Here is a 27,854-nt window from a genome sequence, read left to right as displayed (position 1 = left end):
TGAAAACATTATATTACAGTTTAATCTATCCCCACATTTTGTACTGTAATATTATTTGGGGTGCAACATGCAAAACATTTAAATAAGATTTTATTAATACAAAAGAAATTCTTGAGAATTATGAGTAATTCCAATAGATTGTCATCATCTGTTCCGCTATTCATAAAATATAACATCTTAACAATATTTAATGTTAACATCTATTGCATAAATATTTTTATGTATAAGTATGTGAATATGACAAATATTATGCCCAGAGCTTTTAATAATTTTTTCATGTATTCTTCGGATGTTCATGCCTATTCCACAAGGCGTTGTAAAGAATTTTATCTTTCTTTTTGTAGAACTACAGCTAATCAATCTACACTGAAATACAGAGGGCCTTCCCTCTGGAATCATTTAGACCCCGTTTTTAAGACTAAAATCACTCTAAACTCTTTCAAAAGAGAGCTGAAAAAAATGTTAACATATAATTAAGTTTATCTGGTTAATTTGTTATATTAAAATGATTGATGTATTGATTGTATTGTCTTGCTTGATCATGTAATTTTATGTCCATTTAATGAGATTTTGGGGAGGTGGTTTTATAAGACCTCATGGTCTTCTCACTCTCTCCCGCACAGTATGTTTTTTCTTTCTGTTTTTTCTGTTAATTGATTTGTAAAGTTGTATTTTAAATGTTATATGTGCAAATAACCTTTCAACTTTCAACTTATACTACTCTATGGACATGTGTTTGTGTTTATAGATCTGTGTTGTTTAATATGATCGTTGCAGTGATGTTCTGTGAAATGTGCATGAGCGTAATAGACCTGTGTGTATTGTTCTTGTGTGATGAGTCCAGTTCCTGCAGTGTCGACGGCTCTGAAGCGCTGGAGGGTTTTTAACAGCTCAATCTGAGAGGGAAACGGCCATGGCAGAGCAGCACTGAGGAGAAACTGACGCCAGTCCAGCATCTCAGAGTCCTGAGCTAATACACACACCAGCTCATCTACCTACACACACACACAAAATAGCACATACACTATCAAACGGACTGTAAGGCATCATGTCATTTGACAATTCGTTTTTGTCAATTATGTCTTAACGTTGATGATCTCAAAATTGTGTTTTCTTCATGTATTGTCTTAAGTTTAAAGCTCTACCAAACTAATTTTTAAGTTATATTTAATTTATAATTTTAGCTAAAAATATTGTTAATATTGGTTACTATAATTTGACATTTGACATTATAATCAGATCAGAATTTATAGTCTAAATGTATAAAGTAGATTGCTTGACAAGCACAGTTTTTTTTATGTTCATATTGAAGCATGAAGCTGAGGAGAAAAACATTAAAAATAAGGCCTTGTCTACAATGAAGACACTCTCAAAATGAATAAATTCTAGCCACTTCCCTCTTAAAGTCACCATGACATAAAATGGACAATTCTTTTTTTTTAATGGAATATTGCACTGTTCATTATAAATGATCATTATTTATAAATTCATGTGCCTTTTATTCATGTAATATTTAATAAAAATATCTTCCTCTCCCTCTTGCAGCATCTTCGCTTCTCTGATGATGTGTTCACTGGTGTGAGGGCGGGACAACATGTCACTCAATTGAGATCCACCAATAGCAAACCACAACCATCCAAACAATTCCTGAGGAATAAAATTAAGTCCCGTCCAAAATTCTTTCTGGTTGGAGGAGCTGTTTTACTTAGATATATGTCACATCAGGGAACAAAAGACACAACTTCCGTTTCATGTACTTTAAGCAAAGTTATGTTGGGAAAGAAAATTAAGTATGACTGTTAGCAACCAAAGACACACAAGAAACCATATTTTGCTCTGCTAGTCAGAGACGGAGGTGTTTGAGTGGAGATGTACCTGTGAGGGAGTGATATGCATCCAGGGCTCAGGTAGGACATCACTACCCACATGAGGAGAGCTTAATTCATGCAGAACTTCAGTCAACTCATTACTGCACAGCAGACCTAAACACACAACACAATAAAGTTACTAACTTCAACTGAAACATGTTCAATTCAGTTCTGCTTAGTTCTGTTTAACTCTAATTCTGTTCATTCAGTTTAGCACACAATTTTGAAGGAATTGTTCAATCAAAAGAACAAGTAACAGAACAATCCCAGGCATGTTAGTTTGACTTCTGTTTTGTAGTAACGCTGAGTCTGACCAGTCGGGGCGGTCTTGCTCAGCTGAGCACAGAGGACGTGCAGTTGTTGAACTGTGAGAGTGCTGTTTTTGGGCTGTTCCAGCATGGATCTGCGCGGAGCGGATGCTGGACTCGCCACCACACGTGTGTCTCCATCCACGCAGAAATCAGCGCTCTGCAGCACGAGCTCATGCTGGATCTGAACTGCATTCTCAATGTGCTTCCGCACAAACTCTGTCAGCTGGTCGATACTAGAAACAAATGCAAACATATAATCCACATATACATGTGTACAGTATGATGAGAAGCACATATGATATCAGTCGGTCGGTCGGTCGGTCAATCAATCAATCAAATTTTTTTAATTTAAGTTTTTCATTGACCAGAAGAAACTATATTTCAAGTAATAAAAAACCTACTGGTCAAAACTTTGGAATAATAATCAAATCAAATTTGAATGTTTTTAAAAATAAGTCAGGCTTCATTTGATCAAAAATACAGTAAAAACAGAAATATAGCAAAATATTACTACAATTTCAAAGATCATGTGACACTGAAGACAGAAGCAATGGCTGCTTAAACTACATTTTAATTTAAATTGAAATAAAATGACAATATTACTAGATAATATTGTGATCAAAATAACAATATTTTTGAATAAATAAATGTAGGCTTGACGAGCATAAACATTAAACATCCTTCTTGCAAAAACATTAACAAATCTTTAAAAAATGTATTATTCCAAACTTTTGGCCTATAGCGTATAGCTTAAGTATATTAAATAAGTTGACTAAGGATTAATATTGCAAAACAAGATTTAATACATCATGGTATTTGTTGTACTGAATTAAGTTTATGCTAATCTTAATTTAAAAATAGAATCATTTGAGTTAATTTAGCAAAATTAAATTTTTTTGCTTTATGTGGTGGTTTTGGGAGTGACATACGACCAGTGTATTTGAGATTTTCAGCCATTTATAAGTACATTCATCATTCATCTCTGCAGCTAAATGGACTACAATCCAGAAAGCCGAGACAGTGTCCTCCTCGTCTCCTCTGCCGTCCCCCTCGTCCTCCTCCTCCTCTCACCTGTTGATCTCAGACAGAAAGCGAGCTCCCAGCCACTCCTCCATGTTCCTGTAGACCTGCTGCGCTCTCTGCTGCAGACTGCTCACGTTTCTCAGCGCATGAGCCTTCACCAGCTCCAAACGCAGCTTCACCGCATGTTCTGCACACAAACACAGCACATTCTTACTGTTTATACATCGCATGTACACACAGACATCCAGAAGCTCTGTACTGTAGATATACACAGTGATATACAAAAGCACAACAGACACCATGAGACAATGTCAGCCAATAGCTCACGGCGTACCTTCACGTTTCAGTGCGGCTGTGAACTCCAGTTTGATTCTCTTCCTCTCTGCCTTCCTCTTGACCTCCTCAGGGTTCTTCATCACTGTGGGCTGAGGACTGGGCACCTGAGGAGGGGTGGGAGCACCTAAAACAACACACACACACTCATGTCAACACACACCAGCGCTGAAACTCATACGTATGATGGAGTGGAGGGTCTGCACCTTTCTTTTTCCCTGCTTTCTTATTGTCCGTAGCAGAGTTTGAAGTCTGCACTGTCTGTGGTGTCTCTATCGGCTTCTGTTCTTCATCACCTTCCTCTTCTCGCTGCTGCGTCTCTGCCAACACCTGACACACAGTTGTGTGCAAACACATGTGAACAAGACAGATGTGCCGGCACAGGTGAGCATATCATCATTACACAACTCATAGCTTATCCAAACAGAATCTTGAGTAGGAACTATCGTTTTTGTTAAATAAATTATGAAATGTCTAAACATGTACAAAAAGATAAAAGAATCAACATTATAATGAAACATTAATGAAAAATATAAAATAAGTCTCTTCTGCTCACCATGGCTGAATTTATTTGATCAAAACTACAGTAAAACAGTAATGTTGTGAAATATTTATAATTTATTCCTGTGATGCGAAGCTGAATTTTCAGCATCAGTACTCCAGTCTTCAGTGTCACATGATCCTTCAGAAATCATTCTAATATGCTGATTTGCTGCTCAAGAAACATTTCTGATTATTATCAATGTTGGACAAGTTTAATATTTTTGTGGAAACCATGATACACTCTGATGATCAGAAAGTTCAAAAGAACAGCATTTATTTGAAAGAGAAAAGAAAATTTATTTGTAACAATGTAAATGTCAATGTCATTTTTGATCAATCCTTGAGGAATAAAGTATTAATTTATTTTTAAAAATTCTTACTGACCCCAAACTGTTAAACAGTAGTGTTTATGAACAATTTATTCAAATTAGTAACCAACATTAAAAATTACTTAATTAAAAATAGCTGTTTTTCTGTTTTTAATGTGATTATGAATTCTTGCATTTTAGATTTTTCTTCTCTGTTACAGCATATTGTATGTATAAACAAATGTACACACAGTATTAAACCATTTTTTCAATCAAATTATAGATTATCTATCCATCTGCATTTTGACCCAGTTTCTAAATATATAAAGATTTTTTATTTGATTTGAGTTCCCAAAACTGTCTACAAAGACACTGCCTGATGTAGTTCAGAGGAATATTTCTTGCCTTAACTGAAAGATGCTGCAAGTTTTTTTTTAAATAAACCTATAGCATTTGTCTGTCAGATGTAAATCAGTAATGGCAAATATGGCCCATATTTTTAAGCTCAACAGTAAAAAGATGATTATATCTTTCTAATAACCAACACACCATGCTCCTGACGGCGGTGAGTGCGGTCTGGAAGAACTCCTGCAGGAGTTTCTCATCAGGATAGTGCAGAACCTCAGAAGTGGGAGATCTGCAGGAAACCAACGGAAACCTGACAGCACAAACATATCCAGTTATTCAACAAACATGCTTATTTTTTAAACGCACCCAAAGACAAAAAAATTTAAGCACACATACACTTTAATTTTCTTCTTATCCTCCATTTCACAGTCTTTTTCATCAGCACTCTTTACAGGTTTTTCTAACAGCGCAGGGCCAGGGCTGAAATAAGAATACATAATATTTACATAATAAAACATACCAAACATCAGGTCTCACTGTGGTCCCTTAGAGTCTATCTAAATATCTTTACTGTAAAAAACAAATGTCTACGTTCAGAATTGAATACTATATAACATTTACTACATAGTATACACTACTGTATATTGCAAAGACAAGAAATATTCAGTAATAATATCGATTTAACTGCACTGGCACTATAGGACGAAAACTCAATTGCGCTGGATAATGACACTAACGACTGTTATTGAACTCATTTGAATCAACATTGAACTGACTTGAACTGAGTCTTCTGTAGAGCTGCTTTACAGCTGAAATTGAATTTGTTTCATAATTGCTTGATTTTACATTAACACTGTTATTTTCCTGTTTATTAATGTGAAGCTGCTTTGAAACAACCTGTACAAAGCGCTATATAAATGAATGTGACTTGACCTTATGTAAATATTTAGCTCTGCAAGTGGTGACCAGGTATTGTCTCTGAAATAAAACTTTTGGCAGTATTATCAAAATGTTACATCAGTTCATTTGTCACACTGGAAATAGAAGGTTAAAATAAAAGCGCACTGCATTTTGGGATACAATAATCCACACACTAGTGATGGGGACGAGACCGCCTATGCCGAGTCCGAGTCAAGACCGAGTCTTTGAAGGAACAAGTAGTACTTAAATAACGAGTACTACATCACTACCACACACTATGCTTTGTTTTATACTGGACATGTTGGCAAATAGGTGAACATTTGCATGTACACTGCAAAACTAGTATATGCTATTCTAAACACAGCTAAATGGTGAGACAGACAGATGGTCAACTGCAGTAGCTTGGCAGAAGATCTATAGTCCTGTAATGTCTGTGACATGATGATAAATCATGATGTGTAATGCTTCTTTTTACATTTTTGACTCCTCTTGCTCGACACGCTCCTCTGCAGTGATGTCAAGCAATGGGACGCGAGTGAAGCCACGTGTGGATTCAGGAAACGCAGTTTTACACATCGCTGAATAATAATCTCTCAGCAGACACAGGGAGTCTTGAAAGCGGCCAACTTCTATCTGTACACACACACACAGAACCACTTCAAACTCATCCCAGGCAGTTTTATGAAGTATTAGAGGAGTGTGTGTGTGTGTGTGTGTGTGTGTGTGTGTGTGTGTGTGTGTGTGTGTGTGTGTGTGTGTGTGTGTGTGTGTGTTACCTGCAATAATGCAGAATAATGGTTGATTAGTACAGCAGTGTGATCGTCTAACCAGCCATCATCAATGACTCCTGTTCTCTCCTGCTCCGCCTCTTCCTTGCGTTTATCACAGATGTCCCACAGACGCTCACGCAAGTCCTGCACGAAATGAAAACACTGATTAGAAGAAAGTTTTAGCTTTTTTTTTGTATATACATTTGTCATAACCCTGCAGCAAACGCTCACTGAAAATGTTTTTTTTTTAAATTGCACCAAAACTTTGGCATCTGTGAAAAGTTTGCACTACTGCTTGTTGACTTTTTTTATTTTTCATCAACTTTTTATTGGTTTTTAACAATAAATACCATGTAACATCAAAACAACTGAAATACTTGAAAAACATTGAACAAAGATAGGTTTAAATGAAACTCGCACAGAAAAATAAATTAATATTTTAAATGCATATCCTTGTTTTATTACTGCAAATAAATATATGGCAAATATTACACAAAACAAGCTATTTATGATTTTGTACATCTGTGTTTTCTGTGCTGAAATCTAGCATGTTTTTGGCTGTGAAAATACAAACTTGCAGAAACGTCTTTTTTTACGAGTTACACTACAAAAATGATTTTCTAACTAAGTTTTTTAGTCTTGTCTTTCAGTACACATTTTTTAATCAAGATACACTGACTTGAGAAGCAAAATGACAAGATATTGGGTCTCCTGAAATATGTATCAAAATTCAGTGATTCTATACTCAATACGAGAAAGCAAATCTGTCAATAGGGTAAAAATTAAATGTAGTTCAAAGGGAAAACAAGTTTATTTTTCTTCACTTGCTTTAAGCATAAAGTCTTTATATCTGATGTCATTTTTCTTTTCGAATAAATGTATCTTGAATGTTTAGATATTTGTACTGGAAAACACGACAAAAATAAGATTTTTTTTTGCAGGTCAGGAGTGTCTCACATCCAGTCTTTGATGGAGCTCTCCTTTGGTCTCCTCGTCCTCTCTGATGTTGTCAGGAACGCTGTTATAATCACACTGCCATGCGCTTACAAACTCCTGCTTCAGATCCGGCTTCTGTAGGTACTGCCTGAAGTTCTCCCTGAAACACACACACACACACACGTCACACACTCACACACACATTCACAGGCCCTCACGTCACACACAGACAAGCGCTGTTCTCTCACCGGATGTTGTAGAGGTGGTGAATGATGAGCTCACGTTCACCGCGGAGGTTCTGCATCACTGTTTTGACGTTAGTCACATATGAATTACAGACGGTCTCCCAGTACGGAACAAGATACTTTGGAATCTCCTGCAAAAATATGAACATAAGAGAAAAACACAAAAACTGACATGATGTAAATTGATCATACAATACTTTTTATGTGCCAAAAACCGTTTCAGTTCAGTTGTTCACAACCATTGAACACCCTCTATACCGTCTTAGATGTTCTATATTCAATTTCAGTTTAAAATAAACGTTGTCCTTCTGAACTTTCTATTCATCAAAAATCCTTAAATAGATGTATCATGATTTCTTCAAATATATTAAGCAGCACCACTGTTTTCAACATTGATAATAATCAGAAATATTTATTGAGAAGCAAATATTGGAATGATTTCTGAAGGATCATGTGACACTGAAGACTAGAGTAATGATGCTGAAAATTCAGCTATTACTTATTTAAAATTTTAATAATATTTCACAATATTAAGTTTTTTTACCAAATAAATGCAGCTTTGGTGAGCTTAAGAGACTTCTTTCAAAAACATTTAAAAATTAATCTCATCAACTCCAAAGATTTGAACAGTAGTGTATATCAGTTTGATATCAGAAAATCAGTGTCATTTCTCTAGCTTAATTGGAATTCTCTTTTTGGAATGGGAAAAAGTTGTGTGTTGATTTTGGTAGTGTGAACTTGCCTTTACAATAGCATACAACTCTTTCAGGATATTATTTCCCTTATAATATAACTCTTTTAAGAGACATTAAGAGTCATACCAACTTGAGTATCAAACTGATAAAAAAAATAAAAAAAACTAGATAAGTGTAATCTCTCTCCATCTGATATTCCAAATCAAACAGACTCTTTGAATGTCGTTTTTCCATGTTTAATGGAAGCATCTGCCAGTCTTTTGAGAGAAGGTGTGATATGTGTGTGTATGTGCCTTGGGTAAGGGCTCATCCACGTAGACCCTTCCAGCAGATTTTGGGGTCGCTGATGAAGACTTCGCAGAGCACGCACTTTCTGGACGGCTGTGTTCGAGTGAGGAAGACATTTTCCTGGACTGACCCAGAGCTGCTTCTATTGGTCAGGGCAGAGAGCACACTTCACTAGAGATGCATTTACACAAGGAGCAAATCAATGATGTTAAAGTTGTAGGTAGAAGAATGGAAAATTTTCAAATTTTCAAGTCTACAACATGTTTGAACTAGTCTGTACCAATTAAAACTGAATTAATTGCAGAAAATTGTGAGAGAAGAGCAGAAGCTTAGCCCTATAAAGCCTCTTATTTGATGAAACTTCTACACAATCTACATGCCTTCTGTAGTCTGATTGATAGTTTATACTTTTTACTAAGTGAAATGCCTTTTAGTATAATTGTAAAAACGATATACCTTTTTCAACAGAATCCATAGTGTCCATCAGAACCGTCTCCACGTTTTTGAAGAGAGTTTCCTTATCTACATCTGCTGTGATTTTTACAAGAATATTCTGCCGATCACCAAACCATTTCTCCAGTTTTGGCCATGTGTCATGGAACCCACTAATTCTATTAAAGAATCCACAACAGAAAACTATATTATGATCATTTTGTGCTTTAGAAAAATCTTCATTTCTTCAATCTGAAAGTCACAATATTGTTTCTCCATACTATGATTTTTTTTAAAGGTGAAATAGCATTCAATGAAAAGAAAAAAATGTAGGATGAAACTTCATTTTATCCATCAGGATTTGCCTGGATCTAATGTTAATCTATTTTACTGGAAACTGGTGACACCATATGTTTAAGTTCAAGCTTTTTATCTTTCCAACTGTAATTGTGTGTAATGTAGATATATGATGAAAACATGTCCCGTGTACTGAAAACAACCACCGCACGTTTTTACACACCTGTACTGAATCTGTTTCGTCCCCAGGCTTTTGTCATCAGATAAGGATGCTGGATCTTGTGTGTTAAAATCTGTCATACTTGTTTTTTCGTCTGGATGATCAATGCTTTCTCTCTCCTGCCCTCTGCTCTCCCCGTCTACTAATAAGTGAAGATAGCACAGCTTATTCCATACTAAAAACAACAATGTCTGTCATGTCGTTAAAGTTGATAATATCTAGCATTTCATTATTCAGCATAAACTCACCATCCCGGTGATAGGCTCGCTGCAGAACCTGCTCATCTGACACGTCTAACAGCAGCACTACGTCCATTGCAGGGGACGGAGGACTTGGATCTTCAGGCGTGTTTTTATCTGTGGATAAGTTGCTTTGTGTTTTTGTCTCGGTCTCATCAGGTTCTGTCCCGTTCAGAGCTTTCTCCAGCATGTGAGCCTGACTGATGTCCACTGGGAACCCGTCAAGAATCCAGCCACTATCAGCAGGGATCTTCCTGAACAACACAGCAGGAGGGAATCAAACTGGTTTTTAAAGAACTAACGATGACTATATTAGGGTCCACACCAGTGGACAATACCGTTCAGTTTATTATAAGCATGCGCTGCAGTTTTGCCCTCTGCCGCTTTAAATGCTCAAGCTCTTTAAAGTTGGAAGGATTCTGATTACCTGTCATAGTTTTAATCGTTCATCAGCTGGATAAAAATCGTTCTAAAAGTGATTCCAACGATATTGTTTCTCTGTGCCTTTATCATTATAGCTGTGATTTAGAATGATTTTTAGAACTATATCTTTATCGTTCAAGGTACAGCCCTTGGTGTGAACGAGCCTTAAGAACTTAATGCGTAATAGTTGCATTTAGCATATTAAAGCTGGTCAAGTTTACATTTTACGACGATACAAGCAATCAAGCCATTGATATTTGCTATATAGCATAATCGCCCTAAACGAGAATACTGTATGTATGCGGATAAAGTTGGACATACTTTTGTATCCAACTTTATATATAGAGCTGTGCAATAATATAGTTTATCTAACAATCTAGCAGTTGAGATTTACTACTGCATATACATTAGGTATAGCACATCCTGATGACCCGTTCCTGAGTCAACATATTTTGTTGATATTGGAACAACATTCCTGTCTGAAAATGTAGTCCTGACCCTATCCATAAGCCTAACCCTACCCATAAGTTATCCCTAAAATCAAAGGGAAATGATAATGAATAACACTGATGTAGAAGCACCTTTGTAAGCCTAAACTTGACAAACTAAACTTTTCCAGGATCAACAAACAAGGATCACTTGGTGAAATCAGGTTCTGCATAGGTATATACACTTAATAGTAGTTGTATAATTCATTATTAATGTGATAATTAATTCACCAAAGGAAATGAAAAAACTAATTAAAAGTTTTTCATGTGGACTAACATGAGATTACAATACTATAAGTACAGTCACCACCACGATCACATGACCAGCTGAACTGTACTCAATTTATATCAGTTGGCTAACTGTACTAATGTATATAGAATTGTCATCTCATCCTAAATATGGGACAATGGAAATGTTTTGCAGAATAAATAACCCCCAAAAAACTATTTGAATCAAAATTATGGGATTAACGAGTCAGAATCAAATATTCCAGAGAGTGTTTTGTAGTAATGTAATATACAGTAAATTAAAGATTTTATTTTAACTTGTGCAAAAAACAAAATTTGAAGTCAGAAAATAAGCATTATTTATAAGTAAGCATTACAGCTTTTTACCTGATAGCATCCACAATGATGTCGACCAGAAGTTGATCAGGAACAGCTTTGCCTGTCCTGAGAGCCTTCTCTACCGCTGCACCACACTGCGCTCGCAACGACCACTGCACAACACAGCACTGAGCATCATGAACCATATCAAAGCGCTTAATGCTGATAAATACAGAGAGTTTATGTGGAGAGTGGCTATGTGTTTGCTTTTACTTTTTCTTTATCTTCTTTTTCGTGAAGTCCGGATGTCTCACGAGGCTCCGGTCCTGATGTGAGACACACAGAAGAGTCGATCACTATTGGAACTTGAGTGAGCATTGCTATAGTAAATAATGTCATTATTCTTTTTAAACCTTATCTTTATTGGGTTTTTGGGTTTGGTATAGAACATTTATAGAGAACCAAATAACTAATACACAGTTAAATTAATAAAAAGGAAATAAATGTACATGATACATACAAGAATATTATAAATCAATAATTTATTCTTGTGTTCAAAGCTGACTTTCCAGCATCATTACTCCAGCCTTCAGTGTCACATGATCCTTCAGAAATCATTCTTATTATTCAAGAAACATTTCTTATTATCAATGTTGAAAACAGTTGAGCTGCTTCATGTTTGTGGAAATCGTGATAAAAAATTCAGGACTCTTTGATGAAGGCGGTGTTCGAAATTGCCCCCTATACCCTCATGTACTATTCCCTATTTACTTCACTAATATAGTCCACTTGAAAGAGTGAATGAACAATGAAAACGAATAAGTGAATTCGGACACTGAGTGTGCCAGAACTCATAGTTTTGCATAGTTTGTGCTTGCTGTTTAATAATCATTTGAAACTTAGCAAACTGGCAGCTCCAGTAGTCAGATGAAAAGATTTATTTTGAACTCTGTCATGGAAAATATCATGTATAAACCTTAATTAAAAAAGATTTCTAATTAATTAAAAAGCCACATTAAACCAGCGGTTTGGAAAATGGATGGATGGATGATTCGACTGTGAGCGCCATCTTCTGGCGAGACACGGAAATTTATTCGGCGCGACCGTCACAGTGCATTATGGGTGTTCTCTAGTCGTTGGGTGTACAGCGGTTGTACACTTGTTATTGTGGTGCATTATGGGATTTAATGAGTGCCCTCAATAACATCGACTATGGTTTCAGACACCACTACAAATGGCTGTCCCCTCAAATGATGCCTTATTTAAGGGTATAGGGGCGATTTCAGACACAGCAGAAGAGAAAGAGAAAGAAATATAAATCTTTTGTAACATTAAATGTCTTTACGATCACTTTTAATCAACTAAATGCATCCTTGATGAATAAAAGTATTCTTTCCCCCGAAAAAAACTTACTGACCCCAAACTTTTGAATGGTAGTGTAAATAATGTCCGTTTTACAAGTTGTCTAATATTCTCACAAACCTGATTCTAGAGGAGAGGATGTCTCCTCCTCTTCATCTCTCTGAGGCTGCTCAACACCGTCTGTCGGCGAACCATTACTCTCCAGGTTCTTCTGAGCAAGATGGTCAGCCCAAAACAGGAGAAAAACAGTGTAAATAATGTAGTAAATAAAATGTTATTTACAATGCAGTGAAATTCACAAACTGTTCTAATAAAGGTTTTGCTGAAAAATATGATAAATTCTGTTGAGTTTCTACCTCAAGAAACATACATAATACTAAGAGTATTAACTTAAATACGTTTTCCTGACCTGTGACACTTTTTGGCTTTCAATCGCAGCCTGTTTTTCCTTCTGATAGTCTGATAGAGCATCCTGGATCAAAGCGTTGGCTGAGAGCACATGTATGCCAAGAACTGATTCCCAGAGATTAACAAACAGCAAGTAAAGAAATGTAGTTAATACAGTCCTGATGTATCATACCAATTTTCCTTCCAGTACAGCTCTTACTACAGTATGATGAAGCATCAACTCCTACCGTTGCTGATCCTGGTGAGGCAGGAGGTTTTGCCCGAGTGGGTTTTTCCCAGCATGCACGCTCTGATGGTGAAACGGGGAAACTGAGGAGGAGGAGTGCTGGCACTGGGTCGGACTATCATGCTCTGTAGACGACTCAACACATGATCCAGAATATCATTATTCACTGGGGAGGCTTGACTCTCGCCTTCTTCATGCAAAACCCACTCACCCATCATGGCCTGAAGTGAACAGACAGAAAGATACACATACATAATACTTGCACTGCCATGTAAATGAGTCCATCCCTCGACTGTTATTTCATAGGAAACAATTACATGGATTTCAAGAGAACAAATGGTCAGAGATATGAAGTTAAAATACTCTTAACATACTGTCCTTACCACATACTCGTTGTAGTCTTGATTATTGAGTATACGGAGCTTCTCCAGCTCAATGATCTGTTCTGGTGTGGGGTCAGTAGGGGTGGGCTGCACACTGGCCACTTCATACAGGGGCTTACCACAGTAAAACAGCTCCATCCACTCCTGCATCAGCTTCACTGGTATCAGACTGAGAAAGAGTGAAGATGGACATTTTACAGTTTTCTATACCATTTTTTACTTACCATATTATTTCCTAACACACACACTACCGTTCAAAAGTCTGGGGTCAGTAAGAATTTTCATTATTATTATTATTTAGAAAGGATGCATTTGATTAAAAGTAAGACATGCAAGCACAACTATTATCAACATTAAAAATAATAAGGAAAGAATGTTGAGCAGTGAATGAGCATGATTTCCAAAGGATCATGTGACACTGAAGACTGGAGTAATGATGCTGAAAATTCAGCTTTGATCTCAGGAATAAATTAGATTTTAAATATATTCATATAGAAAACAATCATTGTCATTTGAAAAAAATTCACAATATTACTGTTTTTCCTATATTTATGATTAAAAAAACAGCCTTGGTGAGCATAAGAGACTTCTTTCAACACTCCACACTTTTATACAGTAGTGTCTATATAAAAAAAGATATATATTTTTATTATAATGCACTACGTTATTTTTTTATTTCAAATAGCAAGACATTTTTTATTTTTCATCATATGAGCTTTTTAAACTCCATGAATGCAGTTTAGTAGAGTGATCAGGGAAAAAAATACTTGGATGTAAGAAGCCGATATTCTCCAGCTTTTGTAGCCAGATCGACAATCTGTCCCAGAATTCCTCTGCAGATGTCGAAGTGCTTGCGACAGCGAGCCTGAAGGCGCTCGGCGACTAGCTGTTTGTGTAGCTCATGCTCCATCCTGATCTGTTCACTGCGCTCCAGACGCTCCTGTTGGGCCAGAACCTGGACGGCAGCAGTGATGGGACAATCATGATCAAAACCACTCAAAAACACTTATGTTTTTTTTTGTTTCTGCATGTGTGTGTATGTATATTCTCTCACAGCTTCTCTATCCAAGGCCTCTTGGAAGTCTCGAAGGCGGCGTTCCTGGTATTGTCTCTCTTGGAAGATCCGGTTTTGTCGAAGTACCTCTTTCTGCTGTTTTATTTGCATCAGCTGCACTGCGATCCTCTTCTCCTGCTGCGTCTGACGCATCAAACGACTGACCATCTGTTCCTCTCGCAATACCTCCTGCAGACAAATATCAACGCAAGAACCAGATATGATCAAGAGGCCACTGCACTATGCTAGTATTGCATTCCTAACACAGCTGAAGTTTAACTCTGTAAATCCTGACATGTATAATGAATTAACAATAGAAAAATGTATTTCTTTTAAATGGAGCTGTTTATTGAACCTTTATCTGAAAAAAAAGTTTCCATGTTTTTTGAGTATCATTTCTGATACATCAGGCTTTTATGGCTCATATAGTATGATATAGTGAGAATATTGAGCCCAAAAAACACCTCAAATTTATTCAGACGCCCAAACTGAGCAAAAATGCCATCTGGTGCAGTTGCTGATATTTACTGTATATCAACAAAAAGGTAAGATGAAATTCTGATAGCTTGTTATGTAAATTAATGAGATCTTTACAACAGTATAGCAGATACTTACAGTACATAAACTGCATATAAATAATCTCCCAATAATGTCTTAGTAAGATGATGTTTCAATTCTTATTTTTATGACCAAAGCTCTGTAGTTTTTATTATGGGGGGGGGGGGGGGGATGGGGGGGGGGCATTTAATGCAATGACTATTGAGAGACGAACAAATAAACGTTCCTCAAAAGCCTGATGGATCACATTTGACACTCAAATTTTAACATGATTTTTATACAAAATGATGTATGGATAATCAAGTAAACCGATGTTGCTTCAGTCCAGTAAGTGTTCATCTTGAAATGTTCCTAACAATATAAAAGTTTGCTTTATAAAGATTGTTAAAGATTTCACAGCAGACCGACACATGAAGAACCTGAACGGGGACGTTTTTACAATGATACTAAAAAGCCTTTTAATTTCTAAAAAAAATTATAAACTATCAATCAGACGATAGAATGCATGTAGCAGATTGTGTTCAACAGGCTTTCCAGCAAAGTTTTGATCATGTTGATAATTTAGAGGCCTTAGAAATTTGCGTATCAAATATGATGCAGTAGGCTTTATAGTGTTGAAATAAGCGACGTGATTGGTCACCTGCTGAGCCTCATGAGCTTGGAGTTGTTCCATCAGAGCGCGTCGTCTCCGCATCTCTCTCTGTTCCCGAGCAGCAGCGTCTTCCTCCAGGTGCTGACGGATGTTCTCGATGTACTCTTTGTTCCACTGTTCTTTGTCGCCTGTACTCATTGGCTGGGTCACACGGCCACTGTAAATCCAGGTAAAGTTACATGTTACATCCCAGAGCTTACCTAATGAAGATAATATTTTCCTGTTTGGTGTGCAATAAGACGGTCAGTGAACGAACTGTGAACGGTATGTCAGCCTGCTGTCTGTAGCATCTGTGTGTTTTTTTGTTTGTTTGTATTCCTAGATTTTCTTCATTATGCAAACATACCTGAGTAAGGCTTTACCGCCAGCTGGAGAAATCTTCTTCTGGTGCTTCTCAAACTGTTCTATCTCATGATGAACAAGCTGAAAATCATACTTCATCTTAAAAGGTCATAACCACACAGTCAAATCTTGACAAAACAACCTTTGACAATTCGTTGTTTTTCAATATGGACTGTTTTTATTCCAGTCTTATTCATCCCAAAATCAAAAAGAAACAAGAAATTACCTTATGGTAATTCTCATCACTGTAATAAAAGATAATAAATGAAATACAGCATTTACATCACAGTGCTGTACTGCAGGGTTGTTTTAGTCATATTTATATACAAACAGTAAACATATATTACTATTGTGAATAAGCTTTTATTTTTAATTTCATTTTAGAAATTGTGTTTTCTTTTTTGGGTTGTTAGCTTAATTTTTTTTCAGTTTTGATAATTCTTCAACTTATACAAACATTAGAAATGTTGCCTTACGCAACTTATTATAAGACTTTTTTACATTTTTTAAATCTAATTTTCATATTTTATTTTATTTCAGCTTTATTTCAATTACCAAAAAGTTAACTTTTTAGTTGACAATAACAACTCTGATGTACTATATTACAATAACGAGAACTTAGGGCGGTAAATGTGCATAATTATCATGAAAATAATGCCAAAAGTGCTGTTGTGTGTTGTTCACCTGAGCCTCTTGCTTTTTGCGAAACTGATGGTGTTTCTCAGGAACTCTTGACGTGCGAGTGTGTGGAGGCTTCGGGATCTGGACTACAGCTGACTGAATCTGAATCATAATCTCATTCTGTTTTCTGCGTGCCTGGCGGTGCTGACAAACAACAAATCATATTATCAGTTTCAGTCAACACTATTATATGCTGATTCACCAACCATTAAACAGTCAAACGCATTAATGAAAAATTTAGAAGGTTCATGCCGGTTTGACGCTACTGAATAATAGAGTTAAAGGCATATATTTATCACTGGGAAATGTCAGCTGTGGTTTAGCTCTAGAAAGGCAGACCTTTTCAATGTCCTTGCGCCTCCTCTCCTCCTGGCGTTTGAGCCGGTCCTCTTCCTTCAGGAGTTCAGTCATGACCGAGCGCTTGTACATGTCCTGCCCTCTTTTATGGAAACGATTTGCGATCTTCTGCATCTTCAGATCCGCCTCACGTTTTACCACCGTCTTCAAGCGCTGTGAGACAAACAGCCTGAAATGAGACTCTTTTCTCTGGTCCTAAGGTTGCAGTGTTTGGTAAAGCTAATTAAAACATGAAAGTAACTAAGCTACCAATTATTACAAGATGACAAAAGTAGCCTGCCACATTTGAACTACTTTTTAGTACAATATAAATAATAATTTAAAAAAAATCTAATATTTTATTAGAAAACATGCCGTTTCGGGAGCAGCAAATCAGCATATTAGAATGATTTCTGAAGAATCATGTGACACCGAAAACTGGAGTAATGATGCTGAAAATTCAGCTTTGCATTACAGGAATTGATTACATTTTAAAATATATTCAAATACAATATAGTTATTTTAAATTGTAATAATATTTCACATTTTTTTCGTGTTTTGCTGTATTTAGTGAACATAAGAGACCTCTTTGAGAAATCATACAGACCCCAAACTTCAGTAAAGTAAAGTTTATGATTAATATGAAAATCTAAATGATAAATAGTGAAATTACCACCTTTATACAGAGTAATTGTATTGTACACAACCATTCTGTGTACACAGTTAATGTTAGGGTTCTTTAATACATTTCAAGTTATGTCAAATAACCAGAAAATAATGACCACCACTGAGAAAGGAGGATATAAATGAATTGATTTGACCTTGTACTAACAGATCACCTCAGTATAGATGCTGTTCTCTATGCGGTGCAGACGGGCCGTGGCCGCGGGCTGCATGACCTCCATGGCTATGGCAGTGAGGCCTGATTTCTTCTTCTTCTGCAGAAGGATGTAGAGCTGGTAGAGCAGATGTGTGGCCGCCCCATGTCGGCCCTGCATCACTGCTTTGGCATTGCCCAGGTCAAAGGGCACACCTAGCAGCTGCAGCGTGGGCTCAATACGAGTGAAGTTATTCAGCTTCGCATTCGCTGTGCTGTGGAATAACACAAATATGAATTAAGATATTTGACCCTGGATCACAAAACCAGTCTTAAGTAGCACGGGTATATTTGTGGCAATAGCCAACAATACATTGTATGGGTCAAGATTATCAGTTTTTCTTTTATGCCAAAAATCATTAGGATATTAAGTAAAGATCATGTTCCATGAAGATATTTTGTAAATGTCCTAACGCAAATGTATAAACATTTATTTTTGTGATTGAATGCAGCACAATTGTGAACATAAATGGATGACTTTAAAGGCGATTTTCTCTCAGATTCCAGATTTTCAAATAGTTGTATCTCGGCCAAATATTGTCCTATTCTAACAAACCATACATCAATGAAAGGTTATTTATTCAGCTTTCATGTGATGTATAAATCTCAATTTCAAAAAAATGACCCATGTGACTGGTTTTGTCATCCAGGGTCACAGGCTGCAAATAATTTTAACATCCTTCATGGAAGTATCCATCACGATGAATCTCACAAAAACGTCAGACTTAGTTCACCCCAAACTCAAAATATAATCTATCTATCTATCTACCCATCAACATCTAAAGTTATTCATTCACCGACCCGGAAATAAACAGATATATTAGAAATTTACATAAATACAAACATAAAAATATGTAGGCCTATGTCCATCCATCTATACCTTTGTTTGGTAAACAGGTGGAAGTCCTCCTGAAGCTCATATTTATTCAGGATCTCTCCTATCAAATAACCGTTTGCAAAATCCCTGGCGAAGGAATACGGCTCTGCAATAGATTCATATGACATTAAGAAAGAAAAAAGTGATAAATCAGGTATAAATACATACGTTTAAAGACGGATCGTTAGCTAACTCGTTTGCTAACGGCTATTTCGTAACTTACCAACGACTTTTGACAGCTGGAGCTCTGAATTCAGCCACTGGCAGATTATGTCTGACATTCTGAGCGCTTAATTTTCTTAAGGAAATTTAATAATGTCTATATATATATATAGGCTTTAGGAAAATCTAGACATCTGTGTAGTTTATGGATGACATTGTTTTGGGGAGTGTCTCGTTTTGGCTTGGTGTTGCCACAGTAACCAAACTGGCTGAGCACAAAGGTCCAACTAAATTTCCCTGATGGGATTAGTGGCAGAGAGAGTGGATGTACCTTGTGACCGAAATTACCCAGACCTTTGTTGAAGTACTCTATTTGTTGTCACGAAGTCCTGTTCTTTCGTTATTTTAAATGCAGTTATAAAATTTTAAATTTTATTTTATTATTTAATTTCAATATAAACACTTGTGTGTGTGTAGGCTACACAGACACTTGTATGTTTAGTTGAATTTCTATACCATTTTGATATGAACCGACAAATTTTAAATAAGGTTACCAAAAATCAAATCGATTTCCATTTGAGAATCTGTAAGAAAAAACAATTTGTTCTTTAAATTATTCTTTAATTAAATTGCGATCATTTAGCTTTGGCTCCAAATAATCATACATTTCTAAAAGTTGTATTATTTTATTTAGTTATTTATTAATGTACATGAATTAAAAATGTATCTGTATATTCAAAATGTTCTGCCATTTTGTTATTGCTGGTTGTTTGAAAATGCATCAATTTATCTTTCATTAAAATTTCAAAATATTACCGTCACCTCACAAATATTAAATTTTGCGTGTTTTATTGGTAATGGAGAAAGTCCATCATCACAACCCAGAAAAAAGACTGAGATTCATTCGCACAGAACTGAAGGAACATGAAGCATTAGGATGGAGCACCAATAAAACAAGAGAAGGCTGAAAGGGGTGGGTTTATAGAGGTGAAAATGAGGACAACTGACCTACATCAGATGTTCCTCTGAATGTTCCTGCGTTTATGAGCACTGATGCCATCCTGTCTGGAGAAAACAAAAGCATTCTGCACATTATGATGATCAGGCACATTTCACACTGGACTAAGAGTACAATGGGGTTTAGAGCTTCAGAAAAACATCACTAGGGGATTTACTGACAAAGAAAACATTACTGCACTTTCTTGCACACAGATTTCTCAATGCTATTACACGCAATGCAACGTCCAAAGGCAAAAATGACAAATGAAAAACAGTGGTTTATCTGGATTTATTGTCTTTAATAATACAGAGTGCACAATATTCTGTTAGTGTATTAGCAGAGTATAAAGAGCTCAAACGCCTGGATACATCTTTGTTTTTTCTACACGTGTTTACACACTCATAGTGTTTCTAATGAAATCATTCCATATTCCTCATTCAAAGTTTATCTTTCTTCTCTCTGAACACTGAATGTGGAATCTGTCATGCATGCAAAGGCAACAACATTATTGTAATATTAATTAGTAATTATTAACTTGGTGTAATATTCCCATCTGATGATCGTCATGCTCAAGAGAAAAGCTTATTTACAATAGTGTTAACATATTTACATTAATGCCTCAAGCTTGAAGTGACATTCCACTGATCTCTCATCTTGATCGCATACGGAAGTTGCTGAAATCGGATATAGATATTGATCAGATATATATCAGATTTGTCTCACATTCTCCCTGTAGTGTAGCCTTTGAGATGATGTTGTCAGAAAATATATCATTAGCTCATTTTCCATTTTTACTGCTACTAACACTCATCCGGGCTATAAAATCCCCAGCTAAGACTTTCTATGCATATTCTTGAACAGTTAAAAAACATTATATAGACAATGACATTTGTGCATTTCACATTCATACAAGCAAATAAAAAAATAAACATAAGTAAGCTCATCTCTACTTACAACTACAAAAATGACATATTAGTAACTAATTATTCCAACGTAATAAAATCTTTCACAGTAGTGTTTAAAGCTTAAGCAACAGTAGATGCTAACCTATCCCATAATATTTCATAATCTTGCTCCTAATGTTAATCTAATGCCCTTTCAATCACATGCCACATTAGAAGTTTAATAACTGCTATCCGAAGTTCTTCAAAGTCAACAAGAAAGTGCATTGCAACCCATTTTACTTCCGTTCAATGATGTTTCAGAGGGAAACTAAAAAAAAAGTAAGGAGGGGCTTGATTTTATCTATTAGACATTGATTGGATGGTGAAAAGTGGACATTTCATGGAATAATAGAATCAGACATCAATTAAACTATTGTTTCAGAGGTTGAGCACCTTATTAAAATCTAAATAAAGTCACAACAGCACAAAGAGTAAGAAAGTAAATAGGGTCGCTATGATTTCATGTCGACTTTTACCATTCAGGCTCAGTGTAGTGACATCATGACAAGCGACATGTTGTCCTGATGTGACGTATCTGTTGTTCTGACTGCTGCACAAGGATTTGGAGGACTAGCGATATGCACAGTGCTCAGGAAAAGGCATTCACAGTAACATTAACCGCATAGCTCCCATATATCTGTATGTTGGAATAGCAGGTTCCTCTGATGTAAGGCCAGTTAAAGTGATTTACCCTGTGGTAACCCATCCTAATGATGGCGAAACTGCTCTGAGAGAAGGTGCTGTTCTTTGGATATAATATGACTAAGCTCCTGAGGCACTGTGGTCATATGGAAACACGCAGGAGTGCATCCTGGACAGACACATCTACGACTAGGAGGTGCAATGCATGTGTGGGAGTTGAAGTGAGTCTCGTATTCAAGGACTTTTGGGTGTGAAATACAAAGTATTCATATTCATAAAACTGAAAAGGTGCATCACATATTGTACGGATAATGCCAATTTCAAATGTTACTGACCTTTGTAAAGCAAAAACAAAAAGACTAGAAAACTTGGACTAGAAGAGTCCAATATCATACAATCTTGATTTATTAGACCAATAGCAGAGTTTTTTTTTTTTTGGTAACACTTTATAATAAGGTTTCATTAGTTAACAGCAGTTAACTACATTAGTTAACATGAACTAATAATGAACTGCATTTCTACAGCATTTATTCATATTTGTTAATGTTAATTTCAACATTCCCTAATACATTATTAAAATCAAAAGTTGTATTTGTTAACATTAGTTAATGCACTGTGAACTAACTATTAACAGCTGTATTTTTATTAGCTAACATTAACAAATACAGTAACTAATGTTAACAAATGAAACCTTATTGTAAAGTGTTACCGATTTTTCTTTAGAAAAATGTTTGAGAGAATAGGGCTTAATATTTTTTATATTAATACTTTTTAAAAAAAAAATCTATATAAAACCGAATATGGCCTAGTGCGATTATCAAATTGCAAAGGCTGTTTGGTAACAAAAGTGAACCATGTGGTTTTCTGCCAAAATAAAAGCTTGTTGGTTTAACATTTGAAAATAAAGAAATTAAGACAGCTATAACTATTAGCATTGTAATTTTACAGTTGATTATTATTATATTTTTCTTAATTCATTTTTTATTTTAGACAGAAATTTTACAATAGTAATATTTCTTATTTTGTTTAATATTTTTATTTAGTAGTAGTAGTAATAATAATAATAATAATAGTTATTATTATTTATTATTAAATAAAATGAATACTATTATTAGTGACATTGCTATACAATAACAAAATGTTTGGCCAAATTGTGCAGCCCCACAAACAAATATTGTAAATCTGGATCTTTTAAAAAAAAAAAACACACATTTTAAAAAAATCGCACTCTCAAAAAAATATTTCGATTTTCTTCCCCCGTTAAATTGTGCAGCCCTAGCCGAGATGTACGTTTCAGCAAATTATACTGATCATCATCAACCTCTATACACAAAACTAACTAGCTGCATTAAGTAACACCGAGTGTGTTTACATTCATTTTACACAGATGAAGCGGGCAGTGTAAGATCATGTGAACACTTCAACTGTGTTCCTTAATCAGGGAAATGTCATAGAGGGTTTAAGCAAAACCCCAGATGCATGTATCCCAATTCTGCTTTTCCTTTTGTTCTGTCAGCTTATTCAATGTGCACATATCGGTTTACATTCACATCGAGACTGGAGAAAAAGTAGCTTGAGGCTACATAATATATATTTTTTAAAACACATGAAGAGGGTGCAGCCTTCGAGAATGCAGAATTCGTTTTACCGGTCCTCCTACATTTGACTGCTACAAAACTGTTAAATTAAGAATAAAAAAAAAGAGCAGTAAAATGTTGTGCACAATATAATGCTGTAAGGGTGTAGATTTACAGCGATCGCTCCAAAAACACTGCAGAAAGAGGCACGAACACTGTTGAATGAACGAAAACGGCGTTCCAAGGGGTAAACGTCATACTGCTCTGGGCGAGCGGAAGAAGATACGGCCACATTCAGCTCTTCAGTAGTACTTCACCTCTCTGGCCAGTAACACAAGTCATTGAGAAACAGTAGTGATGTTGATTACATAATTGTGAACGATTTCCAGTAAGGGCACGAAGTCTAAAACGAACCGAAAACATCCCCGTAAAGGTGAACGGCACAAACTAACGTGAAAACATATGTGAAGTAGTGCGTTCTCAGGATTTCCCGGAGAGAAAACTGTGGAACCAGGTGCTGGAAGACTGTGGTTTCTCCTCAGAGGATTCTGGAATAAGAAACTGGGATGATGTGACCGATGTAGGGCTGCCAAGCGAACCACTTAAGTTTTCCGCCTCTGGAGAATCCAGCTGCCAGGAACACTGGGGTTTATAGCCTGTATTCAAGCCGTCGTCTTGGAAGTCGGCCTCAAACTCTCCTTGGGGCTCGGCTGGATCCGCGGCGGACTGCATTTGAGGCTTGTAACCGCCACCGTCACACACACCCTGTGAAGAGGTCGGGCTCTGGATGCCTGTGTAGGTGACTTCAGTCTGTGTGGAGCCCACGGAGGTGGTCGAGGAACTAGAGGTGTCTGAGACATGGTTACTGTGGGAGCTGTCACCGACAACCTGGTTGTAATACCTCAGGAGGGCCGGTTCGTCGGAATCTGCGTCTACCTCGATGTTGTCGTTCTCAAACTCCTCCTCTTCCTCTGGTACCGGGACCAGACCCTTCTTACTGAAATCCCACTCTGGACTCTCCTCAATGTGGACCAGACTGTGAGGAGAGGGCTTCACATCCAGAGGACGCTAAACACAAACAACAGCAATTTCAGGAATCATACATGTTCGTAGCACAAAGTTATTAGCAATAGTAATAGTGATTCCTGCTAGAGCTGCATGATTATGGTTAAAGGACAATTCCGGTCAAAAATGAACCTAGGGGTAAATAACACATGGGTACCGAGTTGACCATTCTCTGGGATGCGTTTTCATCATAATCGAGTGTACCCGGTTTTAACTTTAGTTTTACCACAGATTAGCTTATAACGCTAGTATATAGGAAATAGAAAAAGTAAAACTAAAAATCGCTAGTTAATACCACTAACAAGGCTCAAAATAGCTCCACACTAACACGGTAGCATAATGAGGGTCCCTACCTGCAAACCGAAGCATTGAGAACTTTGTAAGTGTACAGACAGTTTAATAAGAAGATACTTTATAAAGACAGTACACTTCGCGTATATAGGCAGGAGCCATCTTTGGAAAACAATCTCGACCAGTCGAACCACGAACGCCGTGCTACGCGAGCTGAACTGTGACTATCGACCAGCGCGTAGCACGGCGTTCGTGGTTCAGCCAGGGGATCGCGAATGAAATTAGCTAATGTAATATGATCGTTTGGCGCTCTGGCGATTAATAAACATGCGTTTATTAACAGAATAATGCGTCTTGCGGAAGAACATTATAGCCGGAGCTACTTCTCTCTGTTTATGTCTATGACGAGTCAAGCAGGCACTGGGCTACACCGCAGCGGTGCGACCCGAACCAGTGTAAAATAGTCCCAATATAAACACTTATTATAGGTGTACCATAGTGACTCAGGATAAGACAAAAACATGGTTTGGAAAATGGATTCACGATGTACTCGATCATTATATAAATTTAGTAAATTTTGAACACAAAAAAGTTACGGACTGCTGCTTTAATGCTCACTGTTCAACACTTTTCAAAATATGACGCGACCCCCCAAAGAGCTCGCTGAGACCCCCTTGTGGGCCGAGACCCCCCTGTTGGGAACCCATGGTTTAATAGACACTGGCGAATCATTGACATTTGAGAATGAGATTGCGTCTGTGTTTGAATCAAGATCACGATCTTTTAACGATTAATCGTGCAGCTGTAATTCCTGCCAAACACCACTAAAAACTGTTTTACCGGTGGGGACGACCAGTCTCCAGATACTTTAGGTCCAGGAATTTCAGGATAGAAAGCTTTCTTTACCCTGGAATTAAATAAATGACACAAATTCATTAAGAAAACACGTTAATAACTGATTTACATCAGTGTTGTTTTCGTTAAAAACACAACAAAATTACTAAAACCAACTCAAATTCAAATGAATGTACCAATTAATTTAATCCAAATACTAATATACACTGTATTAGGATATTAACATTACCAAAATAACACTGAATGATCAGTAAGACTGAAAGAACACTGTCTGTGGTAGCAAACATTGCTGTAGGTCAAAATGGTTTGATTAAGTGGATTTATAAAATGATTTAACATTAAAAACACATGAATAAAGTCCTACCACTCTCTCTTCTTGTAGCAGCAGATGCTGATGAGAATGAGACAACAGAACATGGCTGCCAACGGCACAAGAATACCAACAAACAGCATGTCGGCTGCTGGATGAACAGAGAAAACGAGAAGTTAAGGAGAAGGACATAATCTTGTGTTATCTGAAATATCTGAATTTATTAGTTGTTCTCTTTAAGCTTTTAAAATATCCAAACAAATACTGACATTGATAATAAGTAAGGCAACAGATCAATGGCAGAATCTGAATGAACATCACAGTGTCTTACTGTCCAACTCCATTTTAATGGCCACAGTCGAGCCCGTGTCTTCCCCAGCTGAAGTGTAGGCCTTCACTATGAACTTGTAGGAGCTCAGAGGCAAACCCTTCACCCTGTATGAGCGCACCTCAGGATCAGAGATGTTAGCTAGGAGCACAACCACAAGAGACGAGCATTAAAATGTTTAACAAAAAGATAAACATTTTGGTAACAATTTACTTAAAGCCTTTCTATATGATGCATTATAAAGTATTTAGTATGGTCTCATGCATAATTGTAACCACAGTTATAATACATTATAGACAGACTGTCAGTTCAAATCCGATTTTTGTGCATATCCGATTGAAATCCGACCAGATTTAGCTAGTTTGAACGGCAAAAAAACAAACAAAAAAACACATAAAATCGTTTCGAGCTTTGCATAATGTAATGTAATGTAATATAATACATGATGAGATAGAACTTTTAATTTGGAACAAGAGGTCAAATTCCTGTTTTGGTCAACTTTCCAATGACCAGTCATTTTGCTTGCACTATAATGCAATAATAAATCATTTCTGTTCTTATCAGCAGATGTTTTTTCTACTCACAAATGTGTGAAAGTGCTTACCAACGAGATGCAGACGTGTAGCATTTGCCAGGTAGACGGTGTATCCGCGAATGAAGCCTCGCTGGTGTTCAATCGCAGAGGCTTTCCATGACAACAGAACATCCGAGCCAGTTTGATTGGCTGATAGTTCGCCAACTGACTGTGCAGGAACTACAGAAGATCGAACGAGAGAAGCAAAAAGATATCATGCAAGTAAGCAAGTAAGTAATTGTTTTGTGGATCTTCATTCATGTCTGTAAGCTTAGAGGACTTAGATAATGATATGTAAGCATACTTGACTTAATGTTGACTAAATAAAGTTGCAGATACACATATTTAAATACAAGCATGCACAAGGGTGTCTACTAATTTGAGTCCAACAAAATTTGCTTAAACGCCATGTTCCTTCCGCCTAAGCTATAAATATCTGGATTCCTCAGTGCTTTCAGTTTAGCGACATATAGTATTCCCCAAACTTCAAATGTGGTTGGAATTTTTTTGCTTTATTCATTGACTTTCATGATACAACCTTACAAGTGATTTTTCCAGGCTATAACATAAATGATATGAAAAGAAAGGTCCTCTTTTATATGTCCTGCCCCAACTTCCTGAAGGTAAACCTGTGCTTGTTAAACCATTGCATGGGTTATTTAAACTAGTGGTTAACCAAAAAAATGACCAGATGGGAATTTTGCATCAGTAAAAAAAGTCAAAAGCCAATTCACACAAACTTCCCATAAAATTGGTGAAGTAACATTTCCAGTAAAGGTGTGAATATGCTATTCACACAAGCATCGGCCGTCTGCGTTTTACATAAATTACATAATGCTGCCATTCACATGCCTGCACAAAAAGTTGAATGATTTGCCAGCATTTTATCAACTAGTCACACAGGACTTCTTAGTGTAAAAATGTTGTGGAAATTTACGGGCAGAGGCTGTATGTGTGAAAGCTCTTCATGAGTGGTGAAGTGCAATGGTTCTCTTACTCATTTCCTGCGAGTATCCCTGCCATCTCTGCAGCAGCGAAGCAGCGCCGGCTGAGAGAACATACACAGATACGGTGTACCTCACTCCTTCCTCCAGAGAGTCTGAAATCAGCAGAGAC

At 36.6% G+C, this 27,854-nt stretch overlaps 2 protein-coding genes across 9 annotated transcripts in view; both read right to left on the bottom strand.

The window, feature by feature from the left end:
• The window catches only part of spef2 (sperm flagellar 2), a 112,431-nt gene extending 93,049 nt beyond the window's left edge, over nt 1-19,382 (bottom strand). For 2 of the 7 annotated variants that reach the window (XM_077241749.1, XM_077241748.1), the window contains exons 1-31: nt 19,214-19,382; nt 18,958-19,096; nt 18,076-18,328; nt 17,240-17,410; nt 16,904-17,044; nt 16,224-16,300; nt 15,866-16,034; nt 14,668-14,856; nt 14,381-14,568; nt 13,614-13,782; nt 13,232-13,451; nt 13,006-13,109; nt 12,717-12,807; nt 11,508-11,560; nt 11,304-11,407; nt 9,787-10,031; nt 9,542-9,680; nt 9,046-9,200; nt 8,595-8,731; nt 7,610-7,737; nt 7,383-7,521; nt 6,432-6,569; nt 6,131-6,288; nt 5,131-5,214; nt 4,936-5,044; nt 3,742-3,865; nt 3,537-3,662; nt 3,251-3,389; nt 2,183-2,412; nt 1,876-1,982; nt 813-995 (exon numbers count right to left, since the gene is read on the bottom strand). In XM_077241749.1, coding sequence (XP_077097864.1) covers nt 813-995; nt 1,876-1,982; nt 2,183-2,412; nt 3,251-3,389; nt 3,537-3,662; nt 3,742-3,865; nt 4,936-5,044; nt 5,131-5,214; nt 6,131-6,288; nt 6,432-6,569; nt 7,383-7,521; nt 7,610-7,737; nt 8,595-8,731; nt 9,046-9,200; nt 9,542-9,680; nt 9,787-10,031; nt 11,304-11,407; nt 11,508-11,560; nt 12,717-12,807; nt 13,006-13,109; nt 13,232-13,451; nt 13,614-13,782; nt 14,381-14,568; nt 14,668-14,856; nt 15,866-16,034; nt 16,224-16,300; nt 16,904-17,044; nt 17,240-17,410; nt 18,076-18,328; nt 18,958-19,096; nt 19,214-19,271 — 4,467 coding nt within the window. In that variant the 5' untranslated portion in view covers nt 19,272-19,382. The remainder of the gene's footprint in view (nt 1-812; nt 996-1,875; nt 1,983-2,182; nt 2,413-3,250; nt 3,390-3,536; nt 3,663-3,741; nt 3,866-4,935; nt 5,045-5,130; nt 5,215-6,130; nt 6,289-6,431; nt 6,570-7,382; nt 7,522-7,609; nt 7,738-8,594; nt 8,732-9,045; nt 9,201-9,541; nt 9,681-9,786; nt 10,032-11,303; nt 11,408-11,507; nt 11,561-12,716; nt 12,808-13,005; nt 13,110-13,231; nt 13,452-13,613; nt 13,783-14,380; nt 14,569-14,667; nt 14,857-15,865; nt 16,035-16,223; nt 16,301-16,903; nt 17,045-17,239; nt 17,411-18,075; nt 18,329-18,957; nt 19,097-19,213) is intronic. The other 5 variants (XM_077241751.1, XM_077241750.1, XM_077241752.1 and 2 more) reach the window with 5 other exon arrangements.
• Nucleotides 19,383-20,425: 1,043 nt separating this feature from the next.
• Nucleotides 20,426-27,854, bottom strand: part of lifra (LIF receptor subunit alpha a) — a 30,415-nt gene continuing 22,986 nt past the window's right edge. The window contains exons 13-18 of one of the 2 annotated variants that reach the window (XM_077241747.1): nt 27,736-27,837; nt 26,769-26,918; nt 26,168-26,305; nt 25,891-25,984; nt 25,512-25,578; nt 20,426-24,383 (exon numbers count right to left, since the gene is read on the bottom strand). In XM_077241747.1, the coding sequence (XP_077097862.1) occupies nt 23,796-24,383; nt 25,512-25,578; nt 25,891-25,984; nt 26,168-26,305; nt 26,769-26,918; nt 27,736-27,837 (1,139 nt within the window). In that variant the 3' untranslated portion in view covers nt 20,426-23,795. Of the gene's footprint in view, nt 24,384-25,511; nt 25,579-25,890; nt 25,988-26,167; nt 26,306-26,768; nt 26,919-27,735; nt 27,838-27,854 lie in introns of both variants that reach the window. The other variant, XM_077241746.1, reaches the window with a different exon arrangement.

This window comes from Siphateles boraxobius, unplaced genomic scaffold (assembly GCF_051911475.1).
Source record: "Siphateles boraxobius isolate OS27281-9 unplaced genomic scaffold, OSU_SipBor_1 24, whole genome shotgun sequence".
In the NCBI taxonomy this organism is placed as follows: Eukaryota; Metazoa; Chordata; class Actinopteri; order Cypriniformes; family Leuciscidae; genus Siphateles; species Siphateles boraxobius.
The sequence above is the reverse complement of the archived record's forward strand: the minus strand, read 5'-3'. Positions and strand labels throughout refer to the sequence as shown.